This window comes from Rhinolophus ferrumequinum, chromosome 5, assembly GCF_004115265.2.
Source record: "Rhinolophus ferrumequinum isolate MPI-CBG mRhiFer1 chromosome 5, mRhiFer1_v1.p, whole genome shotgun sequence".
Lineage (NCBI taxonomy): Eukaryota > Metazoa > Chordata > Mammalia > Chiroptera > Rhinolophidae > Rhinolophus > Rhinolophus ferrumequinum.
Genome location: NC_046288.1, coordinates 49936747 through 49962059, shown reverse-complemented (window position 1 = coordinate 49962059; position 25313 = coordinate 49936747). Strand labels below are relative to the sequence as shown.

General features: G+C 32.3%; 1 protein-coding gene across 1 annotated transcript in view; it reads left to right on the top strand.

Moving 5' to 3' along the window:
• Nucleotides 1–25313, top strand: part of STPG2 (sperm tail PG-rich repeat containing 2) — a 444557-nt gene that overhangs the window by 90627 nt on the left and 328617 nt on the right. Inside the window, exons 7-8 of the mRNA XM_033106649.1 lie at nt 1508–1668; nt 9028–9138. Of these exons, the coding sequence (XP_032962540.1) occupies nt 1508–1668; nt 9028–9138 (272 nt within the window). The remainder of the gene's footprint in view (nt 1–1507; nt 1669–9027; nt 9139–25313) is intronic.

Genomic DNA, 25313 nt, shown 5'->3' with positions numbered 1-25313 from the left:
GAGTGATGGGATGATCATACCAAACAGGCACTCCTGTTTAAAAAAGAGGGAAAACTGGAGGCCCATAGCAGTCACAGGGCTAGAGCAATTCTGAAATCCAACCAGGCAGGCATACGTTGCCATTTCCTTGATTCTGTCTTTTGGGCTCTTGGTTTCATCCTTTGAATCATCCTTCCTTTCCTATAAGAAATAGGCTGTGTTTGCAGCTGGAGCTTTCGCAGCCTGTTTTCTGCACACTGAACTTTGGGATCTATAAGCTCCTTTTCATTTTGCACTATTGTTCCTTTCATTCCAAGTTGGTACAATTCCTTACAAAAAGGTTGTAGGTTTCTTAATTTATAATCAAATATACTGGACAAAAGCCACTTCATGCATGCATGAAGTGTGATCAAACAATACAGTGAATGTTTAAATAAACAAATTATTACAGTAAAAGACACATTGCCATTAATCCTCCTCAAAATACTCTCCCTCGCTTTGAACACACTTATCCTATTGCTGAGTAGTAGTCTGTTGTTTGGCTGTAGCACCTTTTGATTGTCTATTCACCCACTGATAGACATTTGGATAGGTTTTATTTCTCTTGGGAAAATACGTACAAGTAGAATTTCTGGTTCATATGGGAAGTACATATTTAACTTTAAAAGAATTTGACAAATTGTTTTTCAAAGTGCCATACCATTTTGCTTTCCTTCTAGCATTATATGAGTTATTTCTAAAAAAATTTTAAGATTTATTCTCAGCAAATTTCAAGTATACAGTAGAGTATGATTAACTGTCGTAACCATGCAATGCATTAAATCTCCAGAATTTATTCATCCTGCATAGTTGAAACTTCGTTCCTTTTGACCAACATCTCTCCATTTCTTTCACCGTTCCCCCTACCCCAGTCCCTGGCAACCACAATTCTAATCTCTGCTTCTATGAGTTTGACTATTTTATATTCCACATATAAGGTAGATTATACAGTATTTGTCGTTCTGTGTCTGGCTTATTTTACTTAGAATAATGTTTTTCAGGTTCATCCGTGTTGTCACAAATGGCAGGATTTTCTTCTTTTTTTTTTAAGGCTGAATGGTATCCCTGTGTGTGTTTGTGTGTGTGTAGATCATATGGTAGTTCTGTCTTTAAGTTTTTACAGAATCTCCATACGGTTTTCCACAGTAGCTGTGCCAATTTACATCCACACCAACAGTGTACAAGAGTTTACTTTTCTTCACATCTTCACCAACACTTGTTATCACTTGTCTTTTTAAGAATAGCCATTCTGACAAGTGTGAAGTGATATCTCATTGTGGTTTTTATTTGCATTTTCCTGGTTATTAATGACATTAAGCATTTTCTCACATACCTGTTGGCCATTTGTATGCCTTCTTTTGAGAAATGTATATTCAGACCCATTGCCCGTTTTTTAATTGGATTATTTTTCTTGTCATTTATGAAAAAATTAGTTAAAAAGATTTAAAAGCATGTTTATTCTTACATATGATATTCTTCATAATTTTAGGTCCTGGGTTTTATAATATCCTGAACAGTACTATAATTGACAGCTTTAGCAATACGAGCTTAAAGAAACAAAAGAAAATTGCTTTTGGTTCTTCTGTTCCTCGGACTTTCTTCTCAGTTCAGAAAGAAGCTTTTGGTACTCCTGGGCCTGCTGGTTACCAGGTAATATATGAATAACCAAATGATATTCCTTATGTGGGTTTCAAAAAAAAGATTACATGTGATATATGCAAGGTCTGACAATTAAGTTTACGAACCCATCCTAGAAAAAGTGCTACATACCTCATTGTTGAATATCAGTATGGTCACCGTTGAAGTACTCCCCTTGGGAAACTATGCACTGACGCCAGCGCCTAGTTCACCCTTCAAAGCAATTTTGGAACTTTTTTTCTGGAATGGCCATCAGAGTTGTCATCGTATTAGCCCTTGATGTCCTGAATGTCATCAAAATGTCTTCCTTTCAATATTTCCTTTATCTTTTGGTAAAGAAAGAAGTCATTAGGGGCCAGATCAGGTGACTAGGGAGGGTGTTCCAATACAGTCATTTGTTTACTGGCTAAAAACTCCCTCACAGACAGTGTCCTGTGAGCTGGTGCATTGTCATGATGCAAGAGCCATGAATTGTTGGTGAAAAGTTCAGGTCATTTAACTTGTTCACGCAGCCTTTTCAGCACTTCCAAATAGTAAACTTGGTTCACTGTTTGTCTAGTTGGTACAAATTCAAAATGAATAATCCCTTTGATATCCAAAAAGGTTAACAACTTCACTGCAACAAGTTCGCAAACTTAATTGTAAAATCTTTGTATGCGTCATTATTAAAAGCCATACTGTTATTATTGAAATTATTTATAGAGTAAATTATGGTATAAGAATAAAAAATAAGTTATTCCACAGCTATATTTGTAATTCCTTTTTAAAAAATATTTAAAGAGATAAAGAATCTTATTCTTTATCTCTTTGACAATCTCATAGGTACTTCATTAATTGCTTATCTTCATTTTTAGATTGCTCCACTGTATTTTCTGAAAATACATTTAGGTATTTTTAAACTTAGGTCTTCTTTAAATGCTTCTCAGCTTTATAATTTTTGTGTAGAAGTCTTGCACATCTTTATTAGATTTACTCCTTGGTATCAAATTTTTTAAAAATTCTATTGTAAATGGTACCTTTTAAATATTTGCATTATTTAGCTTTCTGTTATTGATATAAACAAATGTAATAGTCTTTATTAAAGATTTCATAATCCTTCTGCAGGGTTCATCCTTAGAAACCTTATTAAAAGTTTCACTTTATCTAGATAGTCTAGTTGGACTGTCTTATAGGTGCTCTGCCAAGGTGTGGACCAACCTGAAGTCTGATTTGAGTGCCCCATTAAACCAATCAATACAAGCTTATGCTTCATACTCGGAATTTCTTGTTCATTGGGAATAGCTGCAACCCTGATTCCATGATGAATGGGGTCCACAGGGTTACCTACTCTTACAGTTTCAGAGTAGGCCCGTGCTGAGCCAATTGGTTTTAGTGTGCATGCAAACCGGGACATCTAAGGGCATCACAGACCTGTTATTTGCTTAAATCCTGGGTGACTGCCTGCTAAGAAGTCAGATGAATGGCCACTGCTTGGGGCCATTCTAGTTATTATTCCAGAATCTTGTTTGTTATCAGAATCAGCCAGACAAATTGCTCTACCAACTAAGAATGGCCATGTACCACCACCTATGGAACTGAGAAAAAGCTATCAACTTTTCAATCTTTTTCATGCCAGGGCCAAGTGAGGTCTCCTATGTTGAGTCAAATTAAGCTACTGCACATAACATTTTTGTTAATTATTCCATTACTATTTAACAGGAAATCCCCCCTTTTCAGCCTTCAATAATTTTCTCATTGCCTTTTGAGTCTCCGTTAATATATTGTCATCCCTCAAGCATTTGCTAAATCTTTCTCATGATATGCAGCAGAATATATGTCGAATACTCCTGAGAAGTTCCTATTCATTCTTCAAAACATTGTTTATATGTCACCATTTTTGGAAATCTTTCATTGATCACATTTTATCCCTGCTCCCACTCCACTATTCCTCCTTTTTGTTATCATGTATTTTGTATATCTTCAGTAATTGCATGCATCACACTGTGTTTGATTACATGTCCATATCCCCTCCTAGACTGTTAGCCCCTGGACACAAGGAAACTCATCTTTTTCATTTTGGTAGTTCCAGTATCTAGAATACCCCTCATGTATTTTGAGTGGACTGTAGAGTTCTGTAGCTGTAGTAAAAGAACTTGTTAACCATGCCTACTTGGAGAATTTTGTTTTGTTTTCTTTTTGCTTTTAGGTACCACAATTTAAAAGGTATTTAAACAAATCAGAATGTGTTCATGGGAGGATTATCAGACTTGTGAAGGCACACAAGTTAAAAACATATCACATAAAGAACACTTGAAAGAAGTTAAGATGTTTAATACAAAGATTTAGAGACTTAGGGGAAATTAACCAGACAGCTGGTTTAAAATTGAAAGTTTTCTAATATGGAAAAGAGTTCTTTGTGGCATAAGGCGTACAGTGAAGACTAAAAGCTGAAAATTACGAGTTTCAGATTTCAATTCAGTGGAATTAGTTACTAGATTTTGGTTTACCACAGTTTTCAGATATATAGTGCAATTTTAAGATGAGAACAAATGGCAGCAACAATGAAAACATAATAAAACAAACCAGAAAAAAGTATGCTTAATAATTTAAAGATGGCAGTTGTTACTAAATACTTTGAAATGTTCTGAATGACTGATGCATTTGCTCTTTTATGTTTTATTCATAAACTTTATGGAATTAATTTTTATATTTTTAGAAATTTTTTTTTCAGGTGTCTCACTTTTATTGAATTTATCTTTCAGAGATTTACTTTCTATGTAAACATTCCCAAAGAACTTTGTTTTCTATCTAAAAATCTATTTTTATTCTTTTTTATTATTAAGAGCCAGTTCACTATGGGTGTTTTGTATTTTTGTACATTTTTTTTTTAGGACTGTCCTTTCAAAATTGATTGCATAACCAATAGCTTTGGAAGATAGAGATAGTGTCTTCCTCTCAAGCTGTGGGCATGCATGCTTACTGCTCATTTTAAAAGATTCGGGTTCCCTAGATTCATTTCCTGAAACAAAGCACATTGTATATACAAGTGTCCGTTTTATTCCATCTGTCTTGTCCTCATTAGGACTTGAGGGCAGATGTCACTGTTGCTAGCATGCTGATGCTCATGCTGTTTGTTATGCCATGAGTAATAAGGTCTTTTGTCTCTGACTCAGGAGTCTCATGTCTTCTGCCAGCATCAGTAAACTGTGGCAGGTTAACTTGTTAACTTGAAGTAGGTAAAAATCTCAGACCCTTTACAGCTCTTATATCCATATATCCTTAACTTATAGATATCTTCCTTCTATTATTTTTTGCTCCCAAAAGCCCCAGTAGTACTTTTGATAGCCTTCTCAAAAGAGCTCTCTCTTTTCTGTCAACTTTTTTTTTCTGTTAAATTAGCCAGTTTATTATTGAGATGCTAAAATAAGAACAAGTTTAACATGCCTTTGCATACTCTAAAACATCTTCATTTTTCTATATTACTAGATTTTCTAGATTTCTAGACTTTTAATGTGAGTTTCTTTCTTTGACGTGTCTTTTCTCTAACTTTTATAGCTCATTCAGTCTGATAGAAGTATATACATTTTAAATGTGGTGAAAAACACATAACACTAAATGTACCACCTTAACGATGTTTAAGTCCTGATATAAGTGTATTTTAAATACATCATAAATGTTAGTAGTTTTTAGAACATTTCTGTTGTATTTTGTTTAAAATGTACTAGAAGTTCATTATTGTGAGTAACCTGACATTTAGATTAAAAAGGACTATTAAAATTATGTGTTAAAATAATTATTTTTAAAAATCCTTCTTATAAATACTCTTTATTCTCTACTGAAGATATCACGACAGTATAGCACAGTGATTATAATGTAAGAGTGCTTGAGTATATATTTTTGCTCTGTCACTTACCTTGTGTAAGTTATTTGAACTCTTTATGCCTTAGTGAAATGGAGATCATAATAGTACATATCTCAAAGTATATTGTATTAAATGATCAATTTATGTAGAATACTTTAATTAGCTTCTGGCACATAATGAGAATGCAATAAGTTTTGTTTTTATTATTTTCAGTTAAAAACTACCTTTAGGTATAACTCAGACTCTGGTAGTTTACACACTATAAGAATGAAAGATACATCCTAAATGTGCAAATTTTAAAAATCCAGTCTGATAAACTTTGTATTTAACTACAGTGTCAATACATTTATATTTAATGTGGTTACTAATATAATTTTATGTATATAAACTGTATTATTTTATATATTCTACTAGCCCATTTATTTTAGTATTTTTCTTACCTCACCTTTTTTCAAATTAATGAACTATTTTATATTATTCCATATCATCTACCTTTTTTACATTTTAGTTATGCAATGTTTTACTCTTCTTTTAGTGATCACCACCAAAATTATGCATCCTTTACTTTTTGCAATCCAATAAAAAGGATTACTTTTATTGCTTTCCCAATAATGCTGACCTAGAACATCTTACCTCAGTTTTGCTAACTCCTATTTTGTTTAATTACTGTCATACATTTTATGTTTATTTATATTTTTAAACCCTTTAAATATTGTTTCCTAAAGTCAGTATTTATTCATATTTACCCACACAATTACCCTTCGTGTTGTGCTTCATTTCTTTCTGCATTTCTAAGTTTCCTTCTGGAATCATTTTTCTTCTGCCTGGAAAACTCTCTTTAGTGCTTCTTCTGTTGATGATTAATTATTGTAGTTTTTTTCTAACAATGTTTTTATTTAGTCATAGTTTATTTATGTTTTTTTGTTTAGATTTTTGGGTTGGTATAAATTTTCTTTTAGCACTTTAAAGATGTTATTCCATCGTTTTGGGCCTTCTGTTATTTCTTTTGAGAAGGGAGTTTGACAGCTTATTACTTCTCATCAACTTAATGTTTATTGGTATTGTGTTCTTTTTCAAATTAGTGTCAGCTGTACAAAACAACATAACGATTAGACATTTACACCCCTCACAAAGTGATAACCCGCCCAAGTCTACTACCCCTCTGACATCGTATATTACTATTACAATAACATTGACTATATTACTTATGCTGTTCTTTATATCCCATGGCTACATATATACATGTATATATATACAAATATATATATGTATATAATTATAGTTGACATTCAATATTATTTTATATTAGTTTCATGTGTACAGCCCAGTGGTTAGACATTTATATAATCTATGAAGTGATTTCCCCTGATAAATTCGGTACCCACCTGGCACCCTACATAATCTTTACAATATTATTGATTATACTTCCCCTACTGTATTTCACATCCCCATAGTCACAGTTATTTTAAAGTCCTGTCTGCTACCTCCAGTATCTGGACCACCTATCAGTCCGTTGTTATTTTCTGTTATTTGTTTATTTCCTTTTGACTGTTTATCATGCATGTCTATCTTTTGGCATGCCCCATAACTTTTAATAGAATGTCAAATATTGTTTATAATATAGAGACTCTCAATGGTGTTATATTCTTCTAAAGAGATTTCATACTTTGTAATGCAGACCAAAGTCAGATGAGATCACCTTAATCCAATCATGAATTGTTTTTCTAGGACTTAGTTTACTTCTGGTTTGGTCATTTTTAAAAGTATAGTTCTCTGGGGATTTCAGCTGTGAGCCTGATATATTCAGTACCCCTCTCTCTGTCGTGTTCTGAACTCTTTTAATACCTCTGTGTTTTAGAATTTTCACTTAGATTTTTAGCCCCTCTTCCCCTGCAAACATCTTGATGGGGAGACAGAACGTGTTTTATGCCTCCTCAAATCTGTAATTTTTATCATTCTGGCCCAACAAGACCACAATAAGCTTGTTTCTTGGTTCTTTAGCAACAGCCCTCTGCCAGGTCTAAGTCCAAATTCTTTCTCTATTGCCTATTATCAGCAAATGCCCCCAGGGACAAAGCACCTGCAGATTGGTAGCTCACCTTTCAGAGGTTCTACCCTCCTCAGAATCTTTGCGCCTCTTGTCTATAGTGACAATTCTTAGAGTTGGAGGCATACACAACTCTATGAGGCCTTTAAAAATAGGTTTTTGTTATATTTTATTTGGATTTTATTATTTTTAATTATTTGGGTAAAAAATGTTGTCTTTTGTACAAATACTTATTCCCCCTAAAACTGAAGTCATCCAATGAGTAATTCATCACTTCCACTTGTTAACTTCTTCCCCTAAACAAAAAAAATTGCAAAATGTTTTTGAACTTCTTTATGTCATAATTTCCTTTCCATGTACGTGATAATAATAATATTATAACAGTAAATTATTTTGCAGTTTCAATAAATATAAAACCACACAAAATAATAATGTTGGCTCAGATGCTCTATATTTGTAGGCTTTCACATTTCTAAGATGTGACTGCTATTTTTCTGTTTTTGAAAGTGATAGAATCTATTTTTTTTTGAGTGACTAGCTAGGAGTAATAATATAATATTACGAGAAAAAGAGTGGAAAAGCACCAATTTCAGCATTTAGGGTAGAGAGGCACATAGTTTCAAAGTTATAGTATGTGAGGGATGGATTTTTTAGTAGATTGGTGTTCTTCAAAAAAGAAGAAAACAATCTCCAAGTATTCTACGAGGTATAAAATTTTGAAGTATTAAATATGAATATCAAATTCTGAAATAAAAACAGTGAAGTATGCAAAAATGGGAAAATAAATTCTCATCCCTTTTGTATACATAAAGAATGGTTATAGATGGTTACTGCTCATTCTAGTTTAAATTATTAAATGAATACAAATGGTTTAATTGTATGATAAATTGGAAAGTATCATATTGCAAGGATTATATAATGGCTAATTAAATTTTTGATTATCTACTTCATCTAGACTATTAATTTACATCTTCAATACATATAAAGAATTATGATATTTAAGAGGATGTGGATCATTTCTAATAGAAAATGTATTAATCCAAGATTTTCACAAAATCCATTTAAATAGTTTTTGTTATTATATTTTTATTCCATGTATTAATAGTTAAGTATTAACAAATAATACTGTATAATTGGCTGAATATCTTATATAGTATAGAGATTACAACTTTCCTGGTTATGAATCAGAACAAGAATTGATGTCCGTATTTGACATTAGACTATAGCTAATAACTCACCCCTAATATGTTTAAATAATGTATGCAGATCCATCATACTTTCTTAGAGGTTCATATAATCAACTCTTTTTGCATTTTAATATCTCATTAACTTGAAGTCTTTTACTTCTATATTCCATTTAATTTTTTCTTTTTTTGAATATATGTCTGTAATGATAGAGCAATATTGATGAGCTTCATTGCAAACTTATTACTTATAGTGCCACTTGTATTGATAAATATAAATGATATACTCCTTTCAACATGCTTTTTGGAATTCACAGGTCTGTGGAATTTCTGATGAACCTCCTCGCTTGACTAGTCGATGTACTGCTTTTTTGTCAAGAACAGAAAGAACTACTAAAGTATCCAATATGGTAAGAAGACTCTTTATAACCAAACTTATTTGTAATCTGAAAATCTCAGAGTAGAATGTTATATTATGCCCTGAGAGAGGTACCTGCTGTAACATCTTTGGCTAGTATGATACTTCCATATTTTCAAAGTTCAACAAAATTCTTGAAGCTAAGCAGAAGTCCAGCATTGTTCCGTGAGAGAATATTACATGGAACATCTCCTGGAGGATTAAAGAGCATTCATTCCTAGGACATATAGGAAAACTAAACTCGTGTTACATATGAAGTGGAATTTACTTTAGCCTCAACTCAGTTTAGTTTTAAGTGTAAATTTTTTCTCTTTTCAATTTGAATCTATCTTGAAGCCCTAGAATCTCAGAGTTTTTTTATCCCCATTAGTCTGCATTTTATACTGTGTTGATATGAATTTTTCTAACTGAACATTCATTTTTATAGGTACTGAATAAGTAGAAATAGTTAAAGCAGATAAAATTTAAAAATGAATGCTTGACTGCTTCATTCAGAATTAACTTACTAAAAGATCAAAGTGAAATTTATAGTTAAATAGTTAGATTTCTGTGTATGGGTATTGTTAAAATAAATTTTAATAGAAATTGGACCATCATTGTAAGATATTAATAGCAAATGACCAAAATAGGATCATCAACCAGGGTTTAAAATGAAGCCAATCAACCAGAAAAGTAACACTGCTTGCTGAAATAATACTACTAGGTGCACAATGCTAAGAGTTTATTTATAAAGCTTTCCATGATGAAATAACTGGTACAAGATTAGGATGAACTAATTTAAATAAAGTACAAATACAAGTTAAATTAGTATAGCTGTGAATGTCTAGGATATCATAGGAATTAGATTAATTTGGTGAGAGCCATTCAGGAATGGGTTTATTTTTTCTGAAACATCGGTTGACTGAATCTAAGAGATGGAGTCAAAATTAGCGTCAGGTTTTATGAGATTTTTTTTTTTTGTAGATATAAACAAAAGACAGTTTAAAATCATCTGGCAGTATTCTTGACATGTAAGAGATTCTCATAATTGTTAAATAAATGTGTTGTTTTAATAGATCATTTCTTCATCTTGAGGAATTTAAAGATTGTGCTGTGTTTCTCAAGTGAGTCATTGCGCAAACCTTAGGTTCCACGGTGAAGTGTCAGAAGTAATTTATTACTAATATAAAGCTTTTACATTTAGGGATATTTAGAATGGATTCATAGTTATTTCTGTCATAATATTACAGCTACTAGGAAAAAACAATGCGAATCTCTGTGGGTAGCCATGGGAACGCGTATGTGTATGTTATACTTTATGTTTGTAGTGAAAACAGATGGAGATCTGCCTTAAAGGAAGACGAGTTGCTCTACCAATTGCTCCTATCTAATATTTACATTTTTCTCTTTTAACTTTGTCTCTAACTGTATCTGGTAACTTCTTTTTGGTGTTTTGTTTTGTTTTTGTTTTGGCAGGAAACACTTGGCAATTAAAAGCATTGGGTGAGACTGTGCTTACCCAAGAAACAAAATAGTTTTAGTCATGTAGAATACATAGATTACTTCGGTTTTTGAATCCCTTTTGCAAATGAGAATACCCTTCAAACATGCAGGTGTATAATATGTATCTAATGAAAAATCCAGCTTACTGATCTCAAATGAAAATTGATGTCAAACTTATAAAATAATGGAATTAATTTTATAATTTTTATTTCAAATACAAATATTAGAAAATTTACCTCCTGCATACTTAAAATTTGTGTATATGGTATGCTTCAATCTTGAAGGAAGGCATATAATTTAATTTTCAACATTTTACTTAAGAGTTTCAGTAAATATATGTACTGTTTTGATTCCTGGTTGGGAGCCCATGGGTACAGAGATCCTACTGTAAGCATTGATTTATTCCATTTTAAATAGGGAACTTGAGCCTCAGCAGATTTGGAACCCATTCCCCTCTGCCCCCTCCATCCCAAAGACAATTAAGTTTTTCAATTTATGGCTCAGAAAGGGACATCATTTGGCTAGTGACAACTGGTATCAAAAAATATCAGAAAAATTTTTACCCATGTTTTCTAAAAATTAACAAATGACTTGAAATTAGAATTATTTGGCAAACAGTTTGAGCTGAAGCTTTTGTCATTTGATAAATAGTTTTACGTTGCATAGAGTTGAGAATGAAGGGAATTTTTTTTTTTTAAAGTTTATCGGGTGACAATTGTTAGTAAAGATTTCAGGTGTACATAAGATTTCAGGTGTACAATTCTGTGTTACATCATCTATAAATCCCCTTGTGTGTTCACCACCCAGAGTCAGTTCTCCTTCCATCACCATATATTTGATCCCCCTTACCCTCATCTACAAGCCCCCCACCCCCTTACCCTCTGGTAACCACTAAACTATTGTCTGTGTCTATGAGAATGAAGGGAATTTTAAAAGTAAATTTTGACTTATCTTTTAATTTATATTCATATGAGTTGTTAAAATCTTTTAAATATCATCCCTGAATAGGTTCAAGTTTAAAAGCAAAAGTTTTGTAATCAGAAACACTTGTCTAATCTCTGCTCTGCCTTGTAGATACACAAATGTAAGGCAACTTCCCTAAATCTCAGTTTCTTCAAATATTAAATACGGATATAAGTTAAAAAGTGATAACCTGATAGGGTCATAGTAAGAAATAGGTGTATTATTGCTTATAAGAGTCACTTCATTGTTACCCATAGTAAGTTTTAACTTAACTATAAAAATGATAAATGGAAGGGTGATGACTCAAGGTAAATATATTTGCATTCCAAAGCCTATGCTCTTTTTCATCATTCCATAGATTAATGAAGAGTATATATTGAAATACGGCAATGTCTTTTTCTTTTTAATACTTCCTTGCAAGTGACATTCATCTTCCTCAGTCAGAGGTACCTCTGTCTTGCATGGTATTGCTATATGAGGAATGCAAGACGGAAAGAATAAATGTTCAGTTTTTTACTTTGGAAACATTTCTTGAAGCTAATTTCAGAGATAGTAGTTGTGGGGAGTATGACTTTGTAATGGAGCTTTAAAAAGAATGAAAAGTGTTTTCTAATATCTACTTGTCTTTAAATATTGTAGAACTAGAGTATGGCTAAGAGGCCTAACTTCTGTATTAGTTAGCTATTTCTGAATAATAAACCTTAGCATCCAAAAAAAAAATCATTTATTACTTACTCGTAAATGGGCAGCTCAGCTAGAGAAGCTTACTTCAGGCTGCAGGTTTGCTGAGGAAACTGCTTCATGCTGTCATTTGATGGGGGTAATAACTCTTGGGACCAGCAGGATCGTTGGGCATGTTCTTCTCATGGTGTTGGCAGAAATACAAGAATATTACTATAAGAAAGAGAATAAGAAAATTTTAGGATAAAGGAAGTTTCCTGCTACACTAAATGAGAAAGCCTGTCCTGAATTGAAAGGATAAAGAATGGTAGCCCAGCAAGGGAGTTGCTATTTGAGTATGAGGCCTATTTCATGCTCTCCCACTTTGTGAGTGAACTCTCGTAAGACTGGGAGTTGGGTAATAGGGGTGGATAAGTGGAGACTCGGGTTAATACATCCCAGAGATGATGAAGTTATGAATTCTACTTCATACCCGAGAACCTGGGAGGGTGCTAGCGTAACACCCTCCTTGCACATACTGGGTAACTGTTGTAGAAAGTTATAATGGTATGTTTAGGTAGAGAGGGCCTGTGTCAGTCATGGTCTAGTCAGGAGGCAGAACTGCACTAGTGAGTTTGCGGTAAGTAATATAAGGAGTTGTGGATATTGGAGAACTGAAAAGGCAAAGAGAGAACACTAAGGTATCATGGAAGCAGGAGCACAGGCAATGCCACCGTCCTTAAACTTTGGGGAACAAAGGGAATAGGTTGGAATTATTAAAACGTGAAAGCTGGGAGAGACCTTTTGTTGCTGGGATTCAGACCTCTGGAGGGGGAGACAATTCAGCTGGTACTGGTGACCCAAGAGCTCACAAGAAAGATCCCATAAGCCTGGAACACAGAGCCTTGGGACCCGGAAGCTAGTAAAACTATATTAGACATGAATTTCAGCTGAACTGTTCCATAAGAATCACAGTTATTATGACTAAAAACTGTATTCTGTTACCCTCAATCTTTCTTTCCTTCAAATTTTCACTGGAATATTTATAGAAAGTTCTTAGATTTTTGCATAGTTTTTGAGTTTATTTTGTTGCTTGGCTAGTTTGCTTGCTGGTATCTTGTTCCTCATCTAACCATTGATGGAGGAGAGCACATTAAAATGAATTTTGCAAGCCCATCAATGCAAACAAAGGAATTGAGGCAAATCATTTCTGAAGAGTGAATTGGGTACAGTACACTTACAGACTTCCTGTACTTCCATTACATTTTAAAGTCTCTATAAAATTTTCTTTTAATTGTCTAACTTCATTAGTTCAGAAAATGGGTTTGATATGCCAACACCAAGAATAAGTGCTGCTCGATGTCATCTTCGTCAAAGCAGAGAAAACACAGCGAAGGCAACTGCTGAGCAAGATACACTGTGATAAGTCAGATTCTACTAGCCTGCTTCTTGACTGGGTGGGATTGCCTGTCAGTACTTACCCAGATCGTGAGAAGAATGCAGTTATACAGTTTTAGATGTTATTTTTAGATGTTATTGCCCTACATAAATCTCAGAAAAAATAATAACTTCACACAGACATAATTTACTCTTTGGTTGATAAAAAACAATTTTTACTTTCATCTGTTTTGAGAATGAAGTTTGTCTGAACATTGAAGGTGCCATGTCCTTTTAAAATGAACAACAGCAACATAACTCATATTCTACATAATCTTCGAGACTTAAAGTGTACTCCCTTTGTGGCATCCATTTCAATCTGATCACTACAGGGTATATCAACCAATCATTGTTTTGTAGCTTAGATGGGGATTAAAAGAGAGAAAATATGTTAAAAGTGATGTGGAGATGATCAGTCAAGACCTTCACTCCATCATTTAAGTCTTTGTTGCCAACACGATTACATACGAACCCTACATGTGTATAATGATGGCATGGCATAAACACCATTAAAATCTCTTTATAATAAATTTATGATTAATGAAACATGACCTTGAGAAATTGACTTCTTCAAATGTCTCATTATCTTACTCAGATGCACATACTCATGAGGAGTAAACCTTGTTTCAGTATATTTAAATGTTTAGGAATTCATATCTCTTTTCGAAATTACCTCCACTGATGAAGGCTGCAATGCTGGAGTCTTTTACAGAAATCTGATCTCATTGGCATGATTAACACGGACATATTTTAAGCAATTCAGAATATTAAACTTTTGAGTATCTGGTCATCATTATTATACAGAAGTATGTAGTAATAGTCCTTCTGTTGGCATTTTTAGGGCAAACAGTAATTCCATTATATTATTAAAAATGTCTAGGGGGAAAGACATTTTTCTGTTACATAACTTTAAAATGTAGTTACAAAGTAATATATTAGTATCATTACAAGTACACAGGGAATGAATATGGAAAACCCTAATAGGTTTATATAAGTTAAAATGACATGGGTAGAAAAATAGAGAAAAAAAAGAAGGTAAAGGAAAAAGGCCAGAGATATGAGGAGTACAAAGAACTGAGATAATGGAAAGAGGTACTCATGTTGTAAAGTTTGAGGGGGTACAGAGTGACATAAAAAAAAAAAACTAAAGCAGAAGCATGTTGGAAAAATTGCAACTAGATTCAGTTGCTACTATTGGAAGGAGCTACTGCTTCTCCAATGATGAAGCAGATCCATAGGAAGAAATTCCTTCTTCCACCAGCCATACACATACCCTCTTGCATCTCCTGTTGGCCCAACAGAGGGCCATCTGACAAAGCATAAATATGGTTTGCAGAGTCCCAGGTTTAGAGCTGGGACAATAGTTTAAAATCTGGTACATTTCACACCTTGGACTACTTAGCATCCATATTCATCTTTCTACTTATATTTGAACTTCCACATAATATTCCAAACAATTATATTTCTGCCTAATACAGTACAAGTATTCTTTGTATAACAAATGTTTTCTCACCAAAATGAAGAGACAGGTTTCCAACAGATTGTTTTCATCTTTGGGCAAATTTAGTCATTGTCCATTTAAATATTTTGTTATCTAAATACTGTTATATATTACTGATTTATGGCTTTTAATTGTTGCTTGTATACTAAACCATACATTGTTAATTTCTTAAAAAACTTTAAAAAAATGAAAAGGAGGAGAAGAAAGATGAAAATAGTTAACACACACACGCACACACACACATTTATCTGAATAGCTGCCACAGTCCTTGTTTCTTAACTGATTGAATGCTGTAGAATATATTTCTGACTTTCTTCTTCTGTCACCCTCTCTGTTTCCTTTGTCCTCAACCTGGTTGTCAGCTGTTTAAAATTCTTTATCTGATGAAAGACCAAACCTTCATTTTTGAAGGTTATGAATCCTAGCGATCCCTCTCTTTTTTTTGGTCAATGTAATTTTTCAATAATTCTTAATATTGGAGATTGAAATATTAAGAGAAATCCCAGAGAATGCGTGACAAGCTCTTCCAATTCTCACGGTGTAGGAGCAACTCAGATTCCACTTGTTAATCGTGACAAATAATCCCAGTCAGTAGACTAACAAGTACTTTGTTACAGTTGCGTGAGTAGCCCAAAATGCTAGTTGACAATCTTACGAGTAACTTTCAATTCTGTAGAATCAGAGTTGTGTCTCTAAGTGGAAGCATTTCTATCTTGGGAATTCAGACATATAAACAATTAGAGATCAAAGATATGGAGACAAGAGAAAAACACTTTGTGGGTGTGTTTATTAGGTGAAGTCATGAGAAAGGTACTTGATGTATATTGCATATATTGCATCATGTATGCGTAAACCCTGTCCTCTCAAGGTCTGGGCTCTCAGCTGGCACCATAATTGAGTTTTCAGCAAGCCCTTCTGTTGTTCTTCTAGGTCAGCTGCTTTTAAATAACGAGGGCATGTTAGACCTAGTGCATTCTCTGAGCGCAAGCCCATTGTTTTCATTTCTTTTGCTGTGAAGTGAGTTCTTTGATCAGAAATAATTTGTCTAGAATACCATAACAGTAAATAAGCCCTTTTTTAAGTCCAAGGAGGGCAGTGTTGGCAGAAGAATTATTGGCAGGGAAGACAAATGAGGTCTTTTCTTGTAAAGACCTTTTCTTAGGTTTTGGAGTCAAGGTTATGCTGGGTTCTTAAATAGAGTTAAGTGTTCTTTTTCCCTCTCATTCCTGCAAAGAGTTTATTTATTTTTACACCACTGAGTTATTCTTCCTTAAATGTTTGTGAAACTCCAGTATTAAAGCCTTTTGGACTGGTGATTTTATTTGTGGGAAGGTTTTTAAAGAAAGGATTCAATTTCTTTATCTATTAACCATGTGTTCCTATGCTTTGGCCTCTGGGCCCTTGTAGACTTTGGAGAGACTGCCCCTTCCAGGGTTGGCCAATTACTAGAGATAGCAAATGACTGTCCTGCAAATATGCCTTATCTATGGAAACTGTCCAATCCAGAGCTCACCCCTTTTCTGTGAGGCTTTCACACTCCCGGGCATTATTCTCCTGCTCTAATCACCCCAGGGCCAGGTACCAGCCAACTAGGGACAGCTCCCTACGACCCAGAGCCTGCTGAAATTATTCCAACCTGCCAATACTAAGCCTGTGTACCCTGCCTCACTGACTCCTTCCTGTGGAAACCATAGTAAAGTCACTCTTCTATATTTTCCCCTATTTCTGCCTCCTGACCAACACTTGTGCTTCTCAGTGTGACCCGCTCTGGCTTGCCTGCTCTTCCTCTGGAATCTGAGTATAACAAGCTCTGTTTTCAATGGCAATCATCTCCTGATCTGTTGGCCTTGACTACCTAAATAATAATAAAAGCTAATTTGTAAACATCTTACTAGATATTGGACTATTTATATTTTTTCTTTTGTCTACTTTTATTTATTCAACTTTTAGAGAAGTATATTCATTTCTTCCAATTTGTCATATATATTTGGTTAAAGTTAAGCAGATATTCCCTTCTTTTATTTGTCTGTAAGATTTATAGGGATGCCCTTCCTTGTCCCGTGATATTGCTAATTTGTGCCCTCCCTCTTCCCACCCCTCCCTCTCTTTGTTCCTTCCTTTTTTCTGTAATCAGTCTTACTGGCGATTTATCAATATTCATCATCTCTTTTTTAAAGAAAAACTTTGACTTTGTTGACTTTCTCTATTTTATGTTTATTTTCTATCTCATTGATTATCTTTATAATATCATCCTTTGTGCTTTTCTTAGGTTTGCTTTGTTTTTCTTTTTCTAGTTTATTGAAATGGAAATTGTGTCAATGTTTTTCATCTTCTTTTTGATTATATGTACTTCTAAGGCAATATATGCCTTCATATACTACTTTAGTTGTATTCCACACATTTTGTTATGTTGTTTTTAATTTTTACTCAGTTAAAATAATTTTTTAATTCACACTTTTTCTTATTTGACCTACTTATAAGAGTACTGTTTAATTTACATGAAGTTGGCTTTTTTTTCTAGTTATTTGTTAATGATTTCAAGCTTATTTCCATTATGAAAACAGAATATACTCAATTATTTCAATCTATTAAAAATGCAGAAGTTTTTTTTTTTTTTATGGATCAGCATGTGATTAATTATTTGTGTGTGTATGTGAAAGGAATGACCTATCCTTACTTTGTGACATCTGTAGAATTCTACCTAATGCTTAACATAGGTTTAACAACACACATTATTTCATCTTCTACTAGCTCTCTCCATATCATGAAATAGAACTTATGCAGAGCTGCAGTTTTAATTTTCTTTGAAATATTCTGATTATCTCTGATAATTATTTTCAAGTTTTTTGAAATCTGTTTTGTGAACCAATATATGAATTTTTATTTTGAGTAGGAAGGTTACTTTTGGAGAGAAAAGATGGGCATAAAATAGGAGTTCAGTAATTTTTCTTTCTCAATCTTCTAAAAAAGCCTTTTATAAATATTGTTACTCAAGAATGCCTTTTTAAAATCTTAATTTCACTTTGGACCATCTGTCACACATTGAATTAAGAACATTGCTATGAGGTTGGTTTATACTTTCTTTACATGTACACATATTATTTATTTCTTAAAGGTGAAGATTCTGTCTTCATTGTTGCCCTTTATGGTTTGGTATCATGCTAGTTACATAATAGGTCTTCAGCATATACTTTTACATTTAAGGAATAATGTAAATCAGAGCCTGCTCTTTTTTCCTATGTGCAGTACCTTCAAAATACTCTCCAAATGAAGAGTAGATTTAATTATGAAATATCTCATGAGCTAAATAAAAAAGAGATGAAATCTTGTCAAATTGATATAGTCTAAAAGAAACACTTGACATACATAAAAGTTGACAGAATGGTTTTATCTTTTACTATGTACCTTGCACCTTGTTTAGCTGTGGTGTTTTTGTACCTAGGGTTTCTGAGATCTAGGCTGTTTGAGGTTATTTCTATTCTCTGTATCAATATAGCTTGTTAGATGTATCTTTACATAAATATCAATATACTTTTAAATCTGAAATTTATTATGTTTATTTAAAAATGTATATTAACTTAATTTCTCACCATTGTGTTTTAAATTTTTCTTAGCCACGTGAAATATTATGCTCTTACGTAAAAATGGAGAAAAATATGAAAGTTGTTAATTAATTGTTTGCCAGTGTTTAACTTGTTCTCCTATTTTCCAAATCCTGTCCTGACTTAGCTCTTTATTTTCCTGGTGGCCTATCCAATCTATACTTTCTTTAGATTAGTTCAGTGTACTAATTCTTTCTTATAATGATTACAGTGGTTTTCATTGGACTTCAGAAAATTCTAAGATTGGTTGTGTTTGCCTTAAAAGTAATTTCTAGGAATATATGATGAACATCAATTTAACTTGAGATATGAATTTGCTCTCAGACAAAGATTACTCTGAAAACAACTCTATAGAGGGACGTTTTCTTGCTTGTTGATATCAAGTATTATATGTGTTCAGTTCACATACATCATTTCAAAGAATTATCTTGCATATGTAGGTCTAGATCTCATAAATGTTGTAAATTTTGGAGATTTTATTTTTAGTGCATGTTCTAAAACTACAGTTTTGATTTGAACTTGAACATTCTCAGGCTTTGCATTTATAATTTCGCGTTATTTTTGATTAAAATAAACACTCAAAATCAGGAAGCAACCTAAAAATTACATTATTGTAAATGTTAAAATTTGCCTTCAACTTGCTCATTTAAATCTGCTTATTAAGTTTAAAATATTCACATTTAAATTTCAAATTTAGCATGAGACTGTATAGAAAAATTTGGATTTCATAGATGCACTAGAAGTTTTACAATTTGTAATCCAATGATTCTATTTGTTACATTAAAAACATGATGATGCTCCTATATTGAATGAGGATATTTAATATTTAATCCATCATGTGTAGGTTTATGGTCCAATTTAAATCACCCTTGGGAATATTAAACACTTGGAATTACCTACTATCATGCACTGTAACCTTAATTGAGAGTTTAAAGCTACACTCCCATCATTATACCATCAAGGAGTAGAAACTGTTCTGTAGTTCAAGTATATCATTTATGAGTATGTCGACAGCCCATCTTCTCCTTTGACCTAAGTGACAATTAAGTTTGAGAACTTGTTGCAACGATGTTGCTAACCTTTTTTGATATCAGAGGGATTATTCACTATGAATTTGTACCAACTGGACAAACAGTTCACCAAGTTTACTATTTGGAAGTGCTGAAAAGGCTGCGTGAAAAAGTTAGACAAAAAGACCTGAATTTATGGCCAACAATTCATGACTCTTGTATCATGACAATGCACCAGCTCACAGGGCACCTGTCTGTGAGGGAGTTTTTAGTATTAAACAAATAACTGTATTGGAACACCCACCCTACTCACCTGATCTGGCCTCCAGTGACTTCTTTCTGTACCCGAAGATAAAGGAAATATTGAAAGGAAGGCATTTTGATGACATTCAGGACCTCAAGGATAATATGATGACAGCTCTGATGGCCATTCAGAAAAAGAGTTCCAAAATTTCTTTGAAGAGTGGACTAGGTGCAGGTGTCTGCATAGCTTCCCAAGGGGAGCATTTCAAAGGTGACCGTAGTGATACTCAGCAATGAGGTATTCAGCACCTTTTCTAGGATGAGTTTACAAACTTAATTGTCCAACTGAAATGTGGTTATTTCATTTTGTTTGGAACCGAAAGCCCCCTATTTAGTTTTCACAGTTTTTAGATAGTTACTGTATGTATTCTGTCTATGGTTTTTAGATCGATTCAGTGGGAGAGGTGAGGTGAATATTGTTTACTCCATCTTAACTGGAACTAAAAACCTGTGTTTGATTTTTTTCCCCTTAGTGCTAAGGTACAAGTATCTTTTAAAATTTTATTTTCCAATTGTTTGTTCTACTGCTTAGAAATGCGTTATTCATAATTGACCTTATATCAGTGATCTTGTCCAATTCACTTATTCATTCTAATAGTTTATATGTAGTTTACTTCAGTTTATTTGCATATAAAACTATATAACCTATGGAAAATGACTTTGTAATCCCTATGCATTTGATGATGATGATGATGACGATGATTATCATGTATTAGTACTGGCACTAGACCAGTAGAATGTTGAATGAAACTGGTGAGAATGAACATCTTTATTTTGTTTCTGGGAGAACATTTCAGTATTTTACTATATTGTGTAATGTGAACAGTAATTAAAAAATAATCTTTATCATTTGAATCAGTCCTCTTCTATTTCTAGTTTGCTAAGAGTTTATATTGGGAATATGTATTAAATATTATTTTTTTACATCTATTGGGATATATGTAAATATAGATGGGATTCATGATTTTACTTCTTTATTCTCTTCATGTAGTAAATTATATTGACTACTTTTTAAATATGAATCCTTTTTTGCATATAATGAATAACATCTGTATTTGTTTTTGATGTAGTATCCTTTTATATGCACATTACTTGATAATATTTCATTAAACACTTTGTTTCTGTATTCATGGATAGATTGGTCTTTAATTTTCTTTTTAGCAATTTCGTTGTCAGGCTTTGATATAATGGTTATGATTACCTCATAAATTAATTTGGTAAGTGTTGCCTCTTGTTCTATTTTCTGGAAGAATTTGGGTAAGATTGGTAATTGTTCCTTAAATGTTTCTTGAATTCACTGGTGAAATCATGTGAGGTTAGACTTTTTTGAGATTGCTTTAAATAACAGATTAAATTTCTTTAGGATATTCAGGGATTATTTTTCTTTGTTTCTCTTGTGGATGTTTTCTTTTCATTAAATTTAAAACATATCTGCATAAAGTTGTTCACATATCCTCTACTATTTCTGAATATCTCTAGGGTGTTTGGTAGAGGTCTGCTTTTTTATTCTTTATAATGGTAACATGTTTTATCTCTTTCTCTTTTTTGATCAGTCTTACTAGATATTTTATCAATTTTACTGATCCTTTTAAGTAATTATTTTGTGGTTTTGTTGTTTTCTATGTTTATTGTTCTTTCTGTCTTTATTTTATTTTCCACTTTATTTTTAGTTTACAGTTGTTTTTCTCTAGAGTCTTAATTGGAAGCTTAAATATTTGATTTTTGGTTATTTTTTTTCTCAATAAATTTCCCTGTAAGCCCCATGTCAGCTGCATTCCACACATTTTGACACACCATATTTTTATTATAATTTTAATATTTTATAATTTCTATTATAATTTGTTCTTTGACCCCCATGGGATTTTAGAATCATATTGCTTAATTTCAAGACACTTATGAGTTTACTATTTATTGTCCTTTTCTGGGTTCCTGGCTTATTTCACTATAGTCAAAAATATAATGTATATTATTTAAATCCTGAAAAACATTATTGAAACTTTTTTTAATAGACTGTCTATTACTATGTGGCATATTTTTTTTGGTAACTTAAAAAGAATGTGTATTCTGCAGTTATTGGATACAGTACTCTAAATATGCCACTCATCTCAAATTTATTAATTGTGCTATTCACATCTTCCATATTCTCAAGTCTTATCTGCTTGTTCTGTAGCTGCTTTTTAAAACAAAGACAATTGTTTTAAAACCTTTAATTTGCAATGTGGATTTTTTAATTTTTCCTTTTACTATTGCCTGTTTTTGCAAAATCAAGAAAATGAGAAAGTTTGATGATTATTTTCAACTCTTGAATCTATCCTTTTAAAAATAATTATCATCTTCCCTCTCATTTCACATTACAGAAATAGTTGAATTTTTCTAAGTGTAAAAATGTAACTCATTTATAAGTTCCAGCTTTTGTTTGCCATTTCTCTCTGAACTTTAATCATATCATCACTGAACTTTACAATTTCCATTTATCTGCATTTGATAAGCATATCATACCATCATTGCATTCAAGTTGTTTACAATTTAATAACTAAAGAATTTAAATTACAGTGTAGGCAGTCTCATGAAAAACTACCGTGTTTCCCCCAAAATAAGACCTAACCGGACCATCAGCTCAAATGCATCTTTTGAAGCAAAAAATAATATAAGACCCAGTCTTATTTTAATATAATTTAAGACTGGGTCTGTAATATAATATAATAAAATAATAAAATTAATATAAGACCCGGTCTTATATTAATATAATATATTTTTATATTTTAATACAATTTATTTTAATATAATATATTTTAAATATAATACAAGATTTATTTAATATACTATACTTTTAATTTTAATATAATATATTATATTTTAATATATTTTAATATAATTATTTTTATTTTAATATAATATATTGTATTATTTTAATATAAGACTGGGTCTATAATATAATATAATGTAATGACACATAATATAATGTAATATAATATAAAATAATACCAAGTATAATATAACATAAAATAAAATAATATAATGTAATATAATATAATTAATAAGACCCGGTCTTATATAAGACCGGGTCTTATATTAATTTTTGCTCCAAAAGACGCATTAGAGCTGATGGTCCGGCTAGGTCTTATTTTTGGGGAAACACGGTAAGTACCTCTCCATGGAGATTATTTTAAGTAAGGAATAAATTATGGTTTCCTAGAGTGCTATGGAATTGTTACCGTATATGGAAACATTCTAGTTATTGGTATTTTGCGTGTCTTGTAAGCATTGGAATACCATATCATGGACATTTACACAAACAACATGCACAAAGATTTTGTGATTAAACATTCAGTTCTTGGAAGAGAAAAATGTAGAATTTGAAATACTAAGAGAAGTGAAGGATTTTTTAAGAAGTATTTATATCCCTTAGTATTCACAATGATTCTGTAATTGAAACAACTTATTGGTCTATTAAAGTTTTTTTAAAAAAATTATTTATAAGAGTAATACCTACTTGAAGAAATTTTTGAACACAAAAATGGCGAAAGAGCAAAACAAGTTCATACAGTTCTACAATCTAACAGTAGTAACTGTTAACATTGAATTTTTCTTTCATTGTAATAATAGTGAAAATACTTTTTTTGTATTTTGTTGTCTTTAATGAAGACTGTATTGTATTTTGTGATATAAAACATTTGATTATTATTATTTAATGACTGTAAAATATAGGAATCTCTCATTTGTTGTGAAGACTGCATTACTGAAGATGGCCTATAATTCAGCTCTCATTTAAATTAATACTTTTCACATAGGAATGAATATACAGTTATGGGTACATTTATATTCAAGGATCATCTGCTGTAATTTAAGAACAAATTAGTTGCATTGATTTTTGTAGTCATATCACCCACAGGCTTATTTTTTTTTAAATTTTTCATCATCCCTAGCTAGTTATGTAATATTTTTTTTGCAAATTAAACATCTGTAGCATCTGTCCTTATTTACTTGTGACACTATTTACTTGCGATTTTTCTCTTGTTTTCCATGTGTACTCTGAGTTATAACCGGCATTCTTAAGGGGAGCTGACACTTTTGCTTCATTAGAATGTTATAGGATTCATTAGTTCCAGACATAAAATTTTATATTAATTTTATGTTGCTTCATTTAGGTTAATTATGATAGTTAGCAAAGTTCTATCTCTCTTGCCATGGTGATTGGTTCAGGTGGGATTAGGAACTAAGTTGGTTTAGAGAATAGCCTAGGATTGTATTCTATGGTTACAAAAAAGCAGCTTTCTCTTCTTCTAGATTCTGTAGCAGATGGATATAAGGCTGTAGTCATTATTCATCACAAAGAAAGCCTGCCTGCAGGAGTTGACACGTGGAAGAGAATAGGGTTTAGAGAATCAGAGAAATAGGATTGATATACTGTTTCAGTCACATCTGAAACCCACCATTCTAAAGCAGTTTCGTTTAACCCTGTGTATACATTGGAAGTTATCTGGGAACCTGTAAAAAGAAATGTCTGGAGTACCCAAGACCACTTAAAGCATCATCTCTGGGGAGAGCCATTGAGATGTGGGCAAAGACAGTTTTTTTTTTTAAAACCTCCACAGCTGATTCTAATGCACAGACAAGCTTGACAAACATTGCTCCTGATTTTTTAGTAATACGAAGCCACAATTTTCTTTATTATTTAAGTCTATTTATGTTTCTTTTTCTGTTATATGTGACTACAATCAACCTTTCTGATACATAAGGAAAGGAGATTTCATTAGACAAATGTAGGAAGGAAAGTTATCCTGAAAAACATATAGAACTCCTATCCCAACATCCCTTAGGCCCAGGACTTATTAAGAGAAGATCTAACATCTAGTATGTTCAATTTGTTAGGAAAATTTTTAAAAAGCAATGGTGCAAACCACTGAAATGAGGTAAGAAGATGTTAAGAAGATAGAATTATGGCTTTGTAAAAGTACTCTTATTCATATTAGATGATGGAGTGAGTATATATAGAACTAAACATACACGTACCACGATCTTTCCACTTAGGAAAGATACTTTGTCATAAAGTTGACTATATGTCTTGAAAGGTAATGTGATCATGGGCTTGATTTATGAATTTTTTCTTTATATATTACAGATAAAGATTGCCTTTTTATTTCCTTAGAGTATTTTAAGTGTAGATGAGGCACTTTAAAGGTGATATTTCAGTATCACACCCTGCTTT